The 17845-nt window shown below is 43.7% G+C and overlaps 1 protein-coding gene across 1 annotated transcript in view; it reads left to right on the top strand.

Annotated features, from left to right (window-relative positions):
* The window catches only part of dmc1 (DNA meiotic recombinase 1), a 151112-nt gene extending 133508 nt beyond the window's left edge, over window positions 1–17604 (top strand). The window contains exons 12-14 of the mRNA XM_048521125.1: window positions 3875–3935; window positions 11378–11494; window positions 17535–17604. Coding sequence (XP_048377082.1) covers window positions 3875–3935; window positions 11378–11494; window positions 17535–17604 — 248 coding nt within the window. The remainder of the gene's footprint in view (window positions 1–3874; window positions 3936–11377; window positions 11495–17534) is intronic.
* The last annotated feature ends 241 nt before the right edge of the window (window positions 17605–17845 follow it).

Here is a 17845-nt window from a genome sequence, read left to right as displayed (position 1 = left end):
CGACACTTCTGCCATTTACAATCCGACCCCACCACCCAAGACATTTTTCCATCCCCTCCCCTGTCTGCTTTCCGGAGAGACCACTCTCTCCGTGACTCCCTTGTTCGCTCCACACTGCCCTCCAACCCCACCACACCCGGCACCTTCCCCTGCAACCGCAGGAAATGCTACACTTATCCCCACACCTCCTCCCTCACCCCCATCCCAGGCCCCAAGATGACATTCCACATTAAGCAGAGGTTCACCTGCACATCTGCCAATGTGGTATACTGCATCCACTGTACCCGGTGCGGCTTCCTCTACATTGGGGAAACCAAGCGGAGGCTTGGGGACCGCTTTGCAGAACACCTCCGCTCAGTTCGCAACAAACAACTGCACCTCCCAGTCGCGAACCATTTTAACTCCCCCTCCCATTCCTCAGATGACATGTCCATCATGGGCCTCCTGCACTGCCACAATGATGCCACCCGAAGGTTGCAGGAACAGCAACTCATATTCCGCCTGGGAACCCTGCAGCCATATGGTATCAATGTGGACTTCACCAGTTTCAAAATCTCCCCTTCCCCTACTGCACCCCTAAACCAGCCCAGTTCATCCCCTCCCCCCACTGCACCACACAACCAGCCCAGCTCTTCCCCCCCACCCACTGCATCCCAAAACCAGTCCAACCTGTCTCTGCCTCCCTATCCGGTTCTTCGTCTCACCCATCCCTTCCTCCCACCCCAAGCCACACCCCCAGCTACCTACTAACCTCATCCCACCTCCTTGACCTGTCCGTCTTCCCTGGACTGACCTATCCCCTCCCTACCTCCCCACCTACACTCCCTCCACCTATCTTCTTTACTCTCCATCTTCGGTCCGCCTCCCCCTCTCTCCCTATTTATTCCAGTTCCCTCTCCCCATCCCCCTCTCTGATGAAGGGTCTAGGCCCGAAACATCAGCTTTTGTACTCCTGAGATTCTGCTTGGCCTGTTGTGTTCATCCAGCCTCACATTTTATTATCTTGGTATTAAGCAGTCAGACAGTTTTCAAATACACATTTGAGACATCACATGCGTTAAATCAGAGAATAAAATGCCTTACATTAAATACTTCAAAGAGTAGATATGTTTGGAACTGAAACAATCATCAGAGTGTCTACACCAGACCTTCAAATAAGCATTTCTTTTAGTGCCATTCCCCCACCTTCTCCCCACAAACCTGCACGTTATTCCTTTTCAAGTAGTAGTCTAATTCTCTTTCAAATGTTAGATTTAATCTGCCTCCATCACGTTCTCACGCAATGAATTCCAGACCTTAACCACTTGCTGCATGAAAATCTTTTTTTCTGATATCACTTCCTAAATTCTCCATTACTGAAGTTCCTGTTTAGTGGAACCATTCTCATTGAATCTTTTCTTCATTCTGTTCATTGGCTTCACAACCTTTCTGAAGTGTGGCACCCAGAACTGGATGCAGTACTCTAGGTAAGGCCAAACTAGTGCCTCATACAAGTTTGGCATAACCTCCCTTGTATTCTTGTCGTCCATGCCCCTATTTAATAAACCTAGAGTTCTATATGCTTTACAACCTACTTGCTGTACTAATGCTGCCATCTTCAGTGACCTATGCATATCTACACCCAGGTTGCTGTGCCCTTTTATATTATCCTTCCTACCAAAATGAATCACTTCACATTTCTCAACATTGAACTTTAGATTAGATTCCCTACAGTGTGGAAACAGACCCTTCGGCCCAACAAGTCCACACCACCCCTTGGAGCATCCCACCCAGACCCATCTCCCTATCACCCACACACCCCTGAACACTACGGGCAAGTTAGCATGGCCAATCCACCTAGCCTGCACATCTTTGGACTGTGGGAGGAAACCAGAGCACCCGGAGGAAACCCACACAGACACAGAGAATGTGCAAACTCCATACAGACAGTTACCCGAGGCTGGAATCGAACCTAGGTCCCTGGTGCTGTGAGGCTGCAGTGCTAACCACTGAGCCACCATGCCACCTGAACACTACCTATCACTATCTATCATAAGTATCTATCACTTGTCTGCCCATTCCATCAGCTTGTCTATGTACGTTTGAAGATCCTTCTCAGTGCTTTCAAGTTTCAAATTGTCCACAATTATCGAAATTGCACCTTGCACCAAAGTCTAGGTTATTAATATAAATCAGAAGAAACACGGATCCCAACACTGACTGCTGAGAAGCAGCACTATAAACTTACATCCAGCCAAAAGAACATCAATCATTATTTTGTTTCTTATTGCTCAATTAACTCTATATCCATATATGCTGTTAGCCCTGTCTATACCTTTACTCACAAGTCTGTCAGAAACCCTACAATGTGGAAGCAGGCCATTGGGCACACCAAGTCCACAATGATCCTCCAAAGATTATCTCACCCACACCCACCTGCCAAACTATGCCCGTAATCCTCCATTTCCCGTGGTTAATTTCCTGGGCCTATACATCCCAGGACACTATGCGCAATTTAGCTTGGCAAATCCATCTAACCTGCACATCTTTGGACTAGGAAACCCATGCAGACACAGGTAGAATGTGCACATTCCACACAGACAATCACCCCAGAGTAGAAATGAACGTGGGTCCCTGGCGCTGTGAGGCTGCAGTGCTAACCACTGAGCCACTGTGCCACCATATTAGCACTACTACCTCACAGCGCCAGGGACCCACGTTCATTTCTACTCTGGGGTGATTGTCTGTGTGGATTCCAGCCTCGGGCGACTGTCTGTGTGGAGTTGGCACATTCTCCCCATGTCTGCGTGGGTTTCCTCCAGGTGCTCCGGTTTCCTCCCACAGTCCAAAGATGTGCAGGCTAGGTGGATCAGCCATGCTAAATTGCCCATAGCATTCAAGGGTGTGTGGGTTATAGGGGGATGTGTCTGGGTGGGATGCTTCAAGGGGCGCTGTGGACTTGTTGGGCCAAAGGGCCTGTTTCCACACTGTAGGGAATCAAATCTAATCTAATATAATCACTGAGCCAATGTACCGGCCAAGAATGTGATAACATAATCAGATCAGCCTTGTTTCGAATTATTGTTTCTAGAAATTTCCCAGAGCCAAAGTTAGGGCCTATCTTTTTGATAAACCCTTTTTGAACAATTATATAACATTTGCAATTCTCCAGTCCTCAGGCACTATCACCAAGTTCAAGGTAAACTGAAGAATTATGGTCATTGCCTCTGCAATTTTTGCCGTTATTTCCCTCAGTATCCTTGGATGTATGTCGTCTGGTCCCTGTGCTTGTCAACTTTAAATAATGACAGCCTGGCCAATATATCATCCATATCGATTCTAAATCATTCTAATAACTGAATTTCTTCCTCGTTCACCATTACCAGGGTAGCATCTTCTTTGGGAAAGACAGATGTAAAGTATTAACTTAGTACCTCAACTATGCCCCTTTCCTCTACATATAACATTTTTGGCCCTAAATCAACTGTATTTTTCCTTTTACCACCTTTTAGTAATGATCTGTCTCTGTGACACAAGCCATAAAGATGAGTGGCCCTATGTTTAATTATTTGGCTGTGCTTTTAGGTTGATCTTGGCTATGAGTACTGTTGGGGTGTAAACATTTACCACAGCACTCTGACGAGAGTGAAACAAAATTGTACCTGGACACTTGCTTTTCAAATAGTAAAGTGACACACTGTCCAAATATTTCTGGATAGGATCAATTCTGATGTGCAAAGGAAGAGGTGCATCTTCTCTGCACTCTAATCTAATTACAAGTGAGACTTTTGACTTTAAAAAATATCTGAGCCAGACTTTACTTTCCAGAGTTAGAGTTTCTAACAACTGGTTTTGCATAAGAAATGAATGATTTTTATTTATTCTTCTCTTGCAGAATATAATGTGGCAGTGTTTGTTACCAATCAGATGACTGCGGATCCAGGAGCTGCCATGAGGTAGGCACAAACTTCATAGAGGTTCAGCTTGAGACATGATCAACCATTGCTGGGAAAGGAAGCAAACCCAAGAAAACAAAACATCTATGAATTCTCTTAATCTTTATAAACAAAGAAAATTACAGTACAGGAACAGGCCTTCAATCCTACACTGACATAGAACATAGAACATTACAGTACAGGCCCTTCAGCCCTCGATGTTGTGCCGACCTGTCATACCGATCTCAAGCCCACCTAACCTACACTATTCCATGTACGTCCATATGCTTATCCAATGACGACTTAAATGTACCTAAAGTTGGTGAATCTACTACAGTTGCAGGCAAAGCGTTCCATTCCCTTACCACTCTCTGAGTAAAGAAACCACCTCTGACATCTGTCCTATATCTTTCACCCCTCAATTTAAAGCTATGCCCCCTCGTGCTCGCCGTCACCATCCTAGGAAGAAGGCTGTCCCTATCCACCCTATCTAACCCTCTGATTATGTTATATGTTTCAATTAAGTCACCTCTCAACCTTCTTCTCTCTAATGAAAACAGCCTCAAGTCCCTCAGCCTTCTCTTGTAAGACCTTCCCTCCATACCAGGCAACATCCTAGTAAATCTCCTCTGCAACCCTTTCCAAAGCTTCCACATCCTTCTTACAATGCGGTGACCAGAACTGGACACAATACTCCAAGTGCGGCTGCACCAGAGTTTTGTACAACTTCACCATAACCTCTTGGTTCCGGAACTCAATTCCTCTATTAATAAAAGCTAAAACACTGTATACCTTCTTAACAGCCCTGTCAACCTGGGTGGCAACTTTCAAGGATCTGTGTACGTGGACACCGAGATCTCTCTGCTTATCTACACTACTAAGAATCTTACCATTAGCCCTGTACTTTGCCTTCTGGTTACTGCCTGCCTGTCACAACTAAAACCCCCTACCCTTCAGGGGGCCGTAACCCTCTATTCCCATCCTATTCATGTGTACGTTGCTGGGCACTCAGGACCGACACATTCCTTTGAGGATGAAGGATAAGTTCCTTTTAAAAGTCACTATAGTATCTGCTTTCACTACCTCCCCTGGCAGCAAGTTCCAGGCACCCACCATGCTCTCTGTAAAAAACTTGACTCGTACGTCAAGCATCTCGCACCTCAAACCCATGGCCCCTGGTAACTGACTCTTCCATCCTGGGGAAAAAATGGTCCAGTCTGTCCATGCTCTTCATAATCTTGTAAACCTCTATCAGGCCATCCCTCAACCTTTGTAATTCCAGTGAGAACAACCCAAGCTTCTTCAACCTGTCCTCATAGCCAATGCCTTCCATACCAGGCAACATCCTGATAAATCTTTTCTGTACCCTCTCCAAAGCCACCACATCCTTCTGGTAGTGTGCTGACCAGAATTGAACACAGTATTCTAAATGTGGCCAAACTAAGGTTCTATAAAGCTGCAACATTACTGGCCAATTTTTAAACTCAATGCCCCAGCCGATGAAGGCAAGTATGCCATATGCCTTGTTGACCACCTTTCCACCTGCGTTGCTACTTTCAGCGTACTGTATACGCAGATCCCTATGCCAATCAATACTTTTAAGGGTTCTGCCATTTACTGTATAATTTCCATCTGGATTAGACATTCCAGAATGGATTACTTCACATTTTTCATGATTAAACTCCATCTGCCATCTCTCTGCCCAAGTCACCAACCGATCTATATCCAGCTGCATCCTTTGCCGGTCCTCATCGCTATCCGCAATTCCACCGACCTTTGTGTCATCTGCAACCTTCCTGATCAGTTACATTTTCCTCAAAAACATTTATTTATGTTACAAATAGCAAAGGTCCCAACACGGATCCCTGAGGAACACCACTAGTCACAGCCCTGTGTTCAGAAACACACTCTTCCACTGCTATCCTCTGTTTTCTATGACTGAGCCAGTTTTTTATCCATCTTGCAAGCTTACCTCTAACCCCATGCAACTTTTCCTTCTGCATCAGCCTGCCATGAGGAACCTGTCAAAGCCTTACTGAAGTCCATGTAGACAACATCCACTGCCCTACCCTCATTGATCATCTTTGTCACTTCCTCAAAAAAACTCAACCAAGTTAGTGAGACACGATCATCCCTTCACAAAACCATGTTGCCTCTCACTAATACGCTCAGTGATTTCCAGGTGGGAGTAAACCCTGTCATGAAGAATCCAGTCCAATAATGTCCTTACCACTGACGTAAGGCTCACGGCCTGTAATTAGCTGGATTATGCTTGCCACCCTTCTTGAACAACGGAACAACATTGACTATTCTCCAATCCTCTGGGACTTCCCCTGTAGCCAGTGAGGATACAAAGATTTCCCTCAAGGCCCCAGCAATTTCCTCCATTGCCTCTCTCAGTATTCTGGAGTATATCCCATCAGGCCCTGGGGACTTGTCTACCTAATGTTTTTCAAGACCCCCAATACCTCCTCCCTTTTGATCTCAACATGACCCAAACTATCTATCTACACACCCTCCCCGAGACTCATCATTTACCAAGTCCTTCTCTATGGTGAATACTGATGCAAGGTACTCATTTAATACCTCATCCATTTCCTCTGGCTCCACACATAAATTCCCTTCCCTGTCCTTGAGTGGGCCAACCCTCTCCCTGGCTACTCTCTTGCTGTTTATATATGTTTAAAAAGCCTTGGGATTTTCCTTAATCCTGTTGGCCCATGACATTTCATGACCCCTTTTAGCCCTCCTGACTTCCTAAGTTTCTTTCAACATTTCTTGTATTCAGTCCTTGCTCCATGTGTTCCCAGCTTCCGAGCCTTGATAAATGCTTCCTTTTTCTTTGTGGTTAGGCTCACAATATCTCTTGTTATCCAAGGTTCCCTAAACTTGCCATACTTATTCTTCATCCTTAAAGGAATGTGCTGGTTCTGAGTTCCCAGCAACTTACACTTAAAAGCCTCCAATAAACCATATGTTGATTTTTCATCAAACATCTTCTTCTAATCCACATTCTTCAGTTCCTGCCTCATATTGTTGTAATTAGCCTTCCCCCAATTTAGCACCTTTACCTGACGACACAGTTTATCCATCAGTACCTTAAAGCTTACCGAATTGTTTCCAAGCTGAGTCTTTGACCACCTGGCTAGGCTCACTCCCTAGTACTAGGACCAGTATGGCCCCTTTCCCTACTTGGACTACCTACATACTGTTTCAAGAAGGCCTCTTGGATGTTCCTTACAAACTCTGCCCCATCCGAGCCCCAAGCAATAAGTGAATCCCAGTCAATATATGGGAAGTTAAAATCACCCACGACAACAACCCTATTACTTTTACATCTTGCCAAAATCTGCCTACATATCTGTTCTTCTATCTCTGGCTGGCTGTTGTAAGGCCTATAGTAAACCCCAAACATTGTGATTGCACCCTTCCTGTTCCTGAGCTCTACCCATATTGCCTCACTGTATGAGCCATCTGAGGTATCCTCCTGCAGCACAGCTGTGATATTCTCCTCAACAAGTAGTGCAACTCTCCGCCCCCTTTTATTTCCCCCTGTATCCTGCCTGAAACATCTGTATCATGGATTGCTAAATTGTCAATCCTGTTCATCCCTTAACCAAATCTCTGTAACAGCAACAACATCATCCTTCCAAGTACTAATCCAAGCTCAAAACTCATCTGCCTTGCTTGTTACACTTCTTGCATCAAAACAGATGCACTTCAGTCCACTAGATCTGCTTTGATCAGCAACCACAGCTTGCTTGCTCTTACGCTGATTCTCACTGACCCTATTGACTAGTTCCCTTTCAGTCCATCACCTTTGCTTTAGTTCCCACCCCCCCCAACCAATCAACTGCCAGGTGAGTTTAAATCCTCCTGAGTGACACCAACAAAACTCCCAGCCAGAATATTTGTGCCCCTCCAGTTTAGATGCAACCTGTCTTCCTTGTACAGGCCCCATCTGCCCTGGAAAAGATCCCACTGAAATCCTCCCTCCTACACCATCTATTTAGCCACATTATGATGCTGAATAAACAGTTGTTCTCCACAGCCTACAGTTAATAGCACTTTTGAAGCAGAAAAGCATCCCTAATATACTTAATAGAACTATGAGACAAAATAACTGTATGACTGTGTAAAATTGAATAAGAAGTCAAAGAAGGCTTTTCTGAGGAGACATCAAACACCTTCTTGAATTGCTGCAGTCCATCTGGTGTAGGTTCACTCACAATACTGTTAGGAAAAGAGTTCAAAGATTTTGATCCAGCAATGGTAGTGCTGCACAATACAGTGGAAATTAACTTTAGCGTGAAGATGGGACTTTGTCCCCATGAGGGTGATCACTTCTACCAGTACTCAAATAGACATATACCTCTGAGATGGTAGACTAATGAGGGCAAGGTCAGTGCTTTCACAACCTATTGTGGACTAACCTGGGAGATATGTTCTTCACCCACCAATCACCTACCTGTTTTCCAGTGATATTATACTTCAGCTCTGAAGAGGTTCTGTGCTGCCAGTCCTCAGAAACTGAATCAGTTCATGTCCTTATGCAGCAGAACTAAGGCAATATTCAGGTTGGGCTGATACAGGGCAAGTAACATTCATGCCAGGCAATGACCATTGCTAAAAGAGCAAATCTTGATACTGTCCATTGAAATTCAATGGTATCACCATCACTGAATCTGCTTTCAGCAACATCCTGGGGATTATCATTCATGGGAATTGAACTGGACCAGCGTTATATGTATTGTTACTATTCTCGTGTTCTAAAACTTGACCTTATTTATCAGATCTGTTAGAAAAACATAAGAAATAGAAGTAAGAGTAGAATATTTGTACCCTCGAACCTGCCCATTCGTTCTGTAAGATCATGGCTGATTGAATTTCACCTATACCCCTTTGTAGCCTCCTAATGTGCTCTTCAGTACTTATTTTCCTATCTTTGTGTTATCAGTAAACTTGACAATCAAGCCTTCACCCAAGTCATTCATATAATTTGTAAAACTTTGAGGGTCCAGCACTCATATCTGTGGCACAATGCTCAATATATCTTGCAAACTAGAAAATAACCCATTTATGACTACTCTTGGAGACTCATCTGGCAAGGTCAAATTGGTAGAACTTAGTAATAAGTAAGGTGCAATCACAATCACAGGGCTATACTCTACCCTTCTTAATGGCCAGTGGGAGAAAGAGGAACTGATATATAAGCAGATCCTGGAAAAATGTAATAGTTGGGATGTTGAAGTGGATGATTTCAATTCCCCCAATGTTGACTAGGACTCTCTTAGTGCCAGGGTCTCAGATGGGGCAGAAATTGTTAGGTGCATCCGGGTTCTTGAAAAATGGAGTCAGAGATAACACAGTGTGGAATTGACAGAACACAGCAAACCAGGCAGCATCAGAGGAGCAGGAAAGTTGATGTTTCGGGTCGGGACCTTTCTTCAGAAATGAAAATGTAAGTGGTCTTATCAGTAAGTTTGCAGACAATGTGAAAGTTGGTGGAGTTGTGGATAGTGAGGAAGGTTGTCAATGGGTAGATGAGGTTATGATCAGTTCAAAAGTAGGGTGGATAAATGGCAGAGTTTAATCTGGGCAAGTGTGAGGTAAATGCATTTGGGAGGTCAAGTGCAAGAAGAAAGTAAATTGCCGGACAATTAGGAGGATTAATTTACACAGGAATTTTGGTTTGCAAATCTATAGCTCCCTGAAAGTGGAAACACAAATGGATAAGGTGATAAAAGAATGCTTATAAAATGCTTGCCTTCATCAGTCAGTGTACTGAGTGTAAAAGTTGGCAAATCATGTTGTGGCTGTGTAAGACTTCAGTTAGGCCACTTTGGAGTATTGTGGGCAGCTCGGGTCACCACATTAGAGAAAGGATATGTAGAATCTTTCAAGAGGGTGCAAAAGAGGATAACCAGGATGTTTACTGGATTGGATTGTACTTGTTTAAGGAGAGGTTGGAGAAACTTGCACTATTTTTGCTAGAGTCTTCAAGTCTGAGGGATGACCTGATTGAAGAGTATAAGATTATGAGAGGCATGGATATGGTGGCTAGTCAGTCTTTTTCCCAGGGTGAAAATGTCATATACTAGGGGGCATAGGTTTAAGGGGAAAAATTTAAAGGTGATGTCCAAGGAAGGGCTTTTATTTCACAAAGGCTGGTAAGTGCCTGGGCCGCATTGTCCATAGCTGGAAGATTGGCTTCCCTGTACTGCTCGAAATACAATTATATCCTTTTTTAAGTGAGGAGCCCAAAACTGTCCACAGTACTTAAGATGTAGTCTCGCAATTCCCAACACAACTGATCAAAATATCACTATTTTTATATTGCAGTCCTCTTGCCACAAATGAAAACTTTCCATTTGCTGTCCTAATCACTTGTTGTGCCTGCATAATAGCATTTTATAGTCCATGTGTGCTACCAGAATACCTTGATCCCTCTGTACCACTGAGTACTGAGTACTTAAATAATATCCTGCTTTCCTATTCTTTCTGCTAAAGTCGGCAAGTTCATATTTTTCCACACTATAGCTTCTTCTACCAAACTTCTGCCCACTGGCTCATTATGTCCTCTTCACAATTTTCTCTCCTATCTGTCTTTGTGTTGGCAAATGAAGAAGGGCCTAGGCCCGAAACGGCAGCCTTCCTGCTCCTCTGATGCTGCTTGGCCTGCTGTGTTCATCCAGCTTTACACCTTGTTATCTCAGATTCCTCAGCATCTGCAGTTCCTACTATCTATGAAATTGTATATTGTAAATGGTTGAGGTCCCAGTACTTATCTCCTCAGCACTCCATTAATTATAGCTTGCTAGTGTGAAAGTTAAATATTCATTCCCACTGTATGCTTCCTGTAAGATGACCAGGGCGACATAGTGGCTTAGTGGTTAGCCTCACAGGGACCTGGGTTTGATTCTGTGTGGAGCTTGCACATTGTCCGCCCATCTGTATGGTTTACTGATGGGTGCTCTGGTTTCCTCCCATAGTCCAGAGATGTGCAGGTTAGGTGGATTTGCCATGCTAAATTGTCCTCAGTGTCCAGGGATATATAAGCTAGGTGAATTAGCCACGGTAAATGCAGAGTTCCAGGGATAGGGTAGCCTCTGCTTTTCAGAGGGTCAGACTAAATGGGTTCTTTCCACACTATAGGGCACTATGACCAATCTTCTCTCCATAGTACTGTGTTACCCACACACTGTGAACTCTCACTGACCAGTAACCTTTGATGTGGCATCTAAACAAATGTGTTGTATTATCCACCTGCAGGTCCCCTTCATCGATATTATTTGTTACTTCAAAGAACTCTTAGCGAAGCACAACTCTCCTTTCACTGAAGTGAAGACCAAGAATGTGTCCGTTGCATACACTAGCTTATATTTTTGGCATGGTTTCACAATTAGTTAGCAGTGTTTCGCCTTTTCTTGTTATTGATTTTTGTTCCTTGATGTCTTGCCAAGTTTCCAGGCAGATCCAAAAAAACCAATTGGTGGTCACATTCTGGCTCACGCCTCTACTACAAGGATCAGTCTGCGGAAAGGCCGAGGTGAACTACGCATTGCAAAAATCTATGACAGGTAATGTGTATTTGCAGAAACAATGTTCAGTGCACGTGTAAAGTCCATTGCAGGATTCATAATAAATGTACAATTGACAAACTTGGAGACAAGATGATTTGTTCTTAATGAGACGCACCCTAAAACTCAGTATTTATGTGTAATCTTTTAACACTTCAGAAGCAAATAGTGCTATATACAGTAAGTTCAAAAATTTATGGCATGTTACATCATGTTAAATTATGTACTTTAATACTATTGTATTCACCGTTAAAATTTAACGGTTTGACAAAGGCTTTGCTTTGTTTTGGAGTTTTTGCTGCGGGCTTACAATGTTCAGGATATGTCCTGAATGAGGCTGTGCAATTGCCTGCACTCCAGTGGTGTTCCCCAAGTTCAGTCAGACTGCGGAGGGTGTCTACATCCATTGGAATGCCCTGCAACTGTTATGCTCCACTTGCTGCATTTTCCAATGATAAAACCCATTGTAGTACATTTTTGAAATCCTGTCAGACTTCAGCTGTTAGGTGTTTTTTGCACAAGTTACGTTATTAATTCCATATACCAAACACTCTCTGAGCGTATCATTAAGGGTTAAACCAAAGTCATAGGCTTCTGCCAGGTGTCTTAGTCTCGTCAAACATCCTGATATAAATTCCCCTGGTTCTCAAATAGCCAAGTAAAAACGATACCATCTCAGAATTACAGGAGGCTTAGGGTCGTAACATTCCCCAACTACGTCCATCAATTCTTGAAAGGTTTCAGTATGTCGTGCCTCAGGGAAAATTTGGCTGCTAATAACAAAACATAATATAACACAACAGGCTGTCAGGAGAATTACCCATTGCATTTTGTCTGCCACGATGTCATTTGCCAGAAAAAGTAATGTATTCTTTCCAAATTTTGGGACCAGTCCTCAACGGCAGGGTCAAACAAGCCGAGCTTCCCAAACAAAGGCATGATGAAAGAAATGCTTACCCCAACACAAAAATGACTACTGTGACTGTTTCTTCGGGAGCATGCTTAATTTTTGACACCACTGAAATTACTCCAAAGAGGCTAGTATCCATAACCAAGTCACCCTTTATTTACACATGAGCGGTCCTTGACTTTAGTCTGCCTCTTCCAAGTCAGCTCTCTGAGTGGCAGTATCTCTGACACTCCCCTTTTTATCTGTCAGCCAGGGCTCCCTGATTGTTCCAGATTAACAGCCCCAATCAGGGAACCTATATTCTATGAAGTCCAGCTGACTGACCACATTACTATGAGTACATTTACATGGAATAAACAAAACTGTCTCTATTGAAATGACTAATTTTGTCTAAAGACATCAAAACCAAGCAACTAAGTCAGCATCAAGAAATCTGCACGTCCTATATTAATTCACACTTGTATGATAATTTCACATGTTCAGAGATATAAGTTTTACATGCTAGTTAGCCAGTTTGGAAATACAGTGGAGTTTGACTCAGGAATACACACTGAAAATAGAGATGTGAAAATTGAGTTGTCAACAAGAACTGGAAGATGCTTGCTCTATCTCTTGTGTGTTTCTCTCATCATCTTGGAAAACAGAGGCTCAATAAATGCAAAGTAAGAAACTACCATTTACTGATAACTCGAAGATATCACTAACTTCATCACTACCAAGATGTTAGTCAACAATTAAATAACTGCTGTCTCAATTTATAACACCTTAAAGGCTGTAATAACTCTTTAAACATTGCCACTTTCATTCTCTCTGTCTCCCTGTTTCAGTGTACCAGATACATGCCCTTTCAAACTTATTATTTGTACTTGTGTATGAGTTTGATATCATATTTTATTAGTATTTCCTTGGGGTTAGTAGGTATTAAAATTCTTTTTTTCACACAAGAAAACTTGTAATTAATTCCTTCATTTTCTAGCAAACCACTGCATTTTAAGTTAACATATAAATAATGTACCATGTTTAAATTTAAAATGTGCTAAAAAGAAGCAGAAATATTTATTGTGACCGATGGAGAGGATGTTAAAAAGAGGGGAACCAACTGACACTCCTCACCTGTTTGTAACATTTTTCACATTTATTTATCTGAGGAGGTCAGTGTAGTAACAGTAGCCCTCCTTTCCCCAGCATTTCACCAATTCACCATGCCTCATTTCCTGCCAAACAACACTTCCTACTGCCTTACCTGCCATAACACATGGCTGTATAGCACCACCAACAACATGGGATGGAAAGAAAGATGGGAGAGAAGTAGGGAAATAAAAATAATACATTCAAACATAGACATACAATTCTCACTTGCCACAAATTTATAATGCTTCTTTCTTTCCTCCTTTCAACTTTCTCCCTAGTCTGATCTTCACTTAGGGTCTTCCCAAAGAATGGGAAGATACAGATCTGAAGTGCATCATTCACCTGAGGGGAATCTAGGTAATTAAATGAAGGAAGAAAGGTTATGATATACTAATGAGATTACAACTGCTGACAAAAACGGCCAAAAACAAAATTCAGGGTGAAGAATCAGCAGACATTGATGCAAAGACCAACTTTCAATAACTAACACACACACACACACACACACACACACACACACACGCACGCACGCACGCACACGAAGAACAAATTATCAACAAGAGTGAGCCATTTGCCCCAGTGGGTTTGCAACATTTATCCATAGCAGATTTGATGTTGGCCCTCCATAACATTTAACTCTCTTGTTAATTAAGAATATACATGGCCCATGCTTAAAAATATTTTCTGGTACTGCCTCTACTGCTGTCTGGAGAAGAGAATTCTATAGTCCAATGACTCTCTGAGAGAAAAATAATTCCTCTTCAGCTGAGTCTTAAATGAGAGACCCCCTTTAAACTGGTTTCCCTGATTCCATCTCTATATCCACCCTATCAAATTCCTTCAAGAACTTTTCTCAATGTGTTTTTTGCTAAACTCCAGTGGATACAGGCCAAACTTGTCCAAACTTCCTTCATAAGATAATACCTTCATCCCATGAATAGGTTGAATTAAACTTCTCTGAACTGTGCCTAATGCTATTATATCCATTCTCAATTAAGGAGACCAAAACTACACAATACTCCAAGATAAGAAAGCGTAGAGCTGGATGAACACAGCAGGTCAAGCGGCATCTTAGGAGCACAAAAGCTTTGTTATCTCGGATTCTCCAGCATCTGCAGTTCCTTTCTTCTTCCGTTACATTGATGACTGTATCGGCGCCGCCTCATGCTCCCAAGAGGAGCTCGAACAGTTCATCCATTTCACCAACACCCTCCACCCCAACCTCAAGTTCACCTGAACCATCTCCAACACATCCCTTACTTTCCTGGACCTTTCTGTCTCCATCTCAGGCAACCACCTACAAACTGATGTCCATTTCAAGCCCACCGACTCCCACAGCTACCTGGAATACACCTCCTCCCACCCAACTTCCTGCAAAAGCTCCATCCCCTATTCCCAATTCCTTCGGCTCCGCCGCATCTGCTCCCAGGATGAGGCATTTCACTCCCACTCATCCCAGATGTTCCTATTCTTCAAGAGCCGCAACATCACCGCCGCCCCCCCCCCCCCCCCCCCACCCCCGCAGTGGTCGAGAACGCCCTCGACCGTGTCTCCCATATTTCCTGCACCTCATCCCTCACACCCTGCCCTCGCAATAACTGCCCAAAGAGAATCCCCCTAGTCCTCACATACCACCCCACTCCACCAAGCTTGCCGATGATATGAAGATAGGTGGACAGGCAGGTAATACTGAGGAGGTGAGGAAGCTGTAGAAAGATTGAGACAGTTTAGGAGACTGGTCCAGGAAATGGCTGATGAAATTCAATGTGAGTAAATGTGAGGTTATGCACTTTGGAAAAATGAATACAGGCATGGACTATTTTCGAAATGGTGAGAAAATTCATAAAGCAGAAGTACAAAGGGATCTGGGAGTGTTGGTCCAGGATTCTCTAAAAGTTAACTTGCAGGCAGAGACCATGATGAAGAAAGCGAATGTAATGTTGTCGTTTATCTCAAGAGGGTTGGAATATAACAGCAGCGATGTGCTTCTGAGGCTTTATAAAGCTCTAGTTAGGCCCCATTTAGAATACTGTGTCCAATTTTGGGCCCCACACCTCAGGAAGGACATTCTAGCCCTGGAGCGTGTCCAGCGGAGATTCACACGGATGATCCCTGGAATGGTATGTTTAACGTATGATGAACGGCTAAGGATCCTGGGATTGTACTCATTAGAGTTTAGAAGGCTGAGGGGAGATCTAATAGAAACTGACAAGATAATGTATGGCTTAGAAGGGGTGGACGCTAGGAAGTTGTTTCCGTTAGGTAGGGAGACTAGGACCCGTGGGCACAGCCTTAAAATTAGGGGGAGTAAATTTAAAACTGAAATGAGACAACATTTCTTCAGCCAGCGTGGTGGGCTTGTGGAATTCATTGCCATGGATTGCAGTGGAGGCTGGGACGTTAGATGCCTTCAAGGCAGAGATCAACAAATTCTTGATCTCACAAGGAATCAAGGGCTACAGGGAGAGTGCAGGGAAGTGGAGTTGAAATTCCCATCAGCCATGATTTAAATGGCAGAGTGGACTTGATGGGCCGAATGGCCTTACTTCCACTCCTATGTCTTATGGTCTTGTGGTCTTAACCTCCGGATACAATGCATCATCCACCAACACTTCCGCCATCTACAGTCCCACCCCACCGTTGTCTGCCTTCCGGACAGACCACTCTCTCCACGACTCCCTTGTCCGCTCCACACTCCCCTCCAACTCAACCACACCCGGCACTTTCCCCTGCAACCGCAGGAAGTGCTACGCCTGCCTTCACACCACCTCCCTCACCCCCATCCCGGGCCCCAAGATGACTTTCCACATCAAGCAGATGGTCACCTACACATCCACCAATGTGGTATACCGCATCCGCTGTACATGGTGTGGCTTCCTCTACATTGGGGAAACCAAGCAGAGGCTTGGGGATCGCTTTGCAGAACACCTACGCTCGGTTCGCGGTAAACAACTGCACCTCCCAATCACGAACCAATTCAACTCCCCCTCCCATTCCTTAGACGACATGTCCATTCTGGGCCTCCTGCAGTGCCATAATGATACCACCTGTAGGCTGCAGAAACAACAACCCATATTCCGCTTGGGAACCCGGCAGCCCAATGGTATCAACGTGGATTTCACCACCTTCAAAATCTCCCCTCCCCCGACTGCATCCCAAAACCAGCCCAGCTCGTCCCCGCCTGCCTAACCTGTTCTTCCTCTCACCTATCCCTTCCTCCCACCTCAAGCCACACCTCCATTTCCTACCTACCAAACTCATCCCGTCCCCTTGACCTGTCCGTCCTCCCTGGACTGACCTATCCCCTCCCTACCTCCCCACCCATACTCTCCTCTGCACCTATCTTCTCCTCTATCTATCTTCAGTCCGCCTCCCACTCTCTCCCTATTTATTTCAGAATCCTCTCCCCATCCCCCTTTTCTGATGAAGGGTCGAGGCCCAAAATGTCAGCTTTTGTGCTCCTAAGATGCTGCTTGGCCTGCTGTGTTCATCCAGCCCCACACTTCGTTATCTGCAGTTCCTTTTATCTCTTTACATAATACTCCAGTTGTGGTCTCACCATCACCCTGTAAAATTGTCGTAAAATGTCCCTATTTGGTGTTGCATTACCCTTGCAATGAGTAACAACATTCCATTTGCCTTTGTAACCATTTACTGCACCTCCATACTAACCCTTGTGATTCATTTACCAGGTGAAATAGGTCCCGCTGTGCCATATTTTAGCAATCTTTCTCAATTTCAATAATATATAATTTCCTATTCGACCTGGCTAAGTAGATGAGTTTAGATTTTCTCTCATTATACTCCATCTGTCAATATTTTGCCACTTACTTAGCCTATCACTTACATGACATATAACATACAAAACATTAATTAAATCAAAATTAAAAAGATTGAAAGGAGGGTTTGGCAGAAACAAAATGGCCTATGTTTACGCTAAAAATTGTATGTGATTTTGTTTTGGTCTTGCCATTAATTTTTTTTTTACTTGGCTTTCAGCCCAGACTTACCAGAGAACGAAGCTACATTTGCCATCACTACTGGAGGAATTAGTGATGCCAAAGAATGACATATCTAAAATGAAGATGGACAGACATGTCAGATTTTCCTTAATATTTATTATGAGACACTTGTTTTAGAAATGCAGAAGGTCAGACGTTCTTATTGAGTCACTGAAATGTAAAGAATTGTATGTTAAAGGTGTCGCTTGGTTGTTGGGATAAGTAACTGACAGAACTGGATATTTTGTGTTACAATGTACGCTATGATAATATTCACCATTTGGCTTCCACAAGTTGGCCACTTTGATG

Source organism: Stegostoma tigrinum, chromosome 38, assembly GCF_030684315.1.
Source record: "Stegostoma tigrinum isolate sSteTig4 chromosome 38, sSteTig4.hap1, whole genome shotgun sequence".
Classification (NCBI taxonomy): domain Eukaryota; kingdom Metazoa; phylum Chordata; class Chondrichthyes; order Orectolobiformes; family Stegostomatidae; genus Stegostoma; species Stegostoma tigrinum.
Note: the sequence above shows the minus strand (reverse complement) of the source record. Positions and strands in the feature narration are given on the sequence as shown.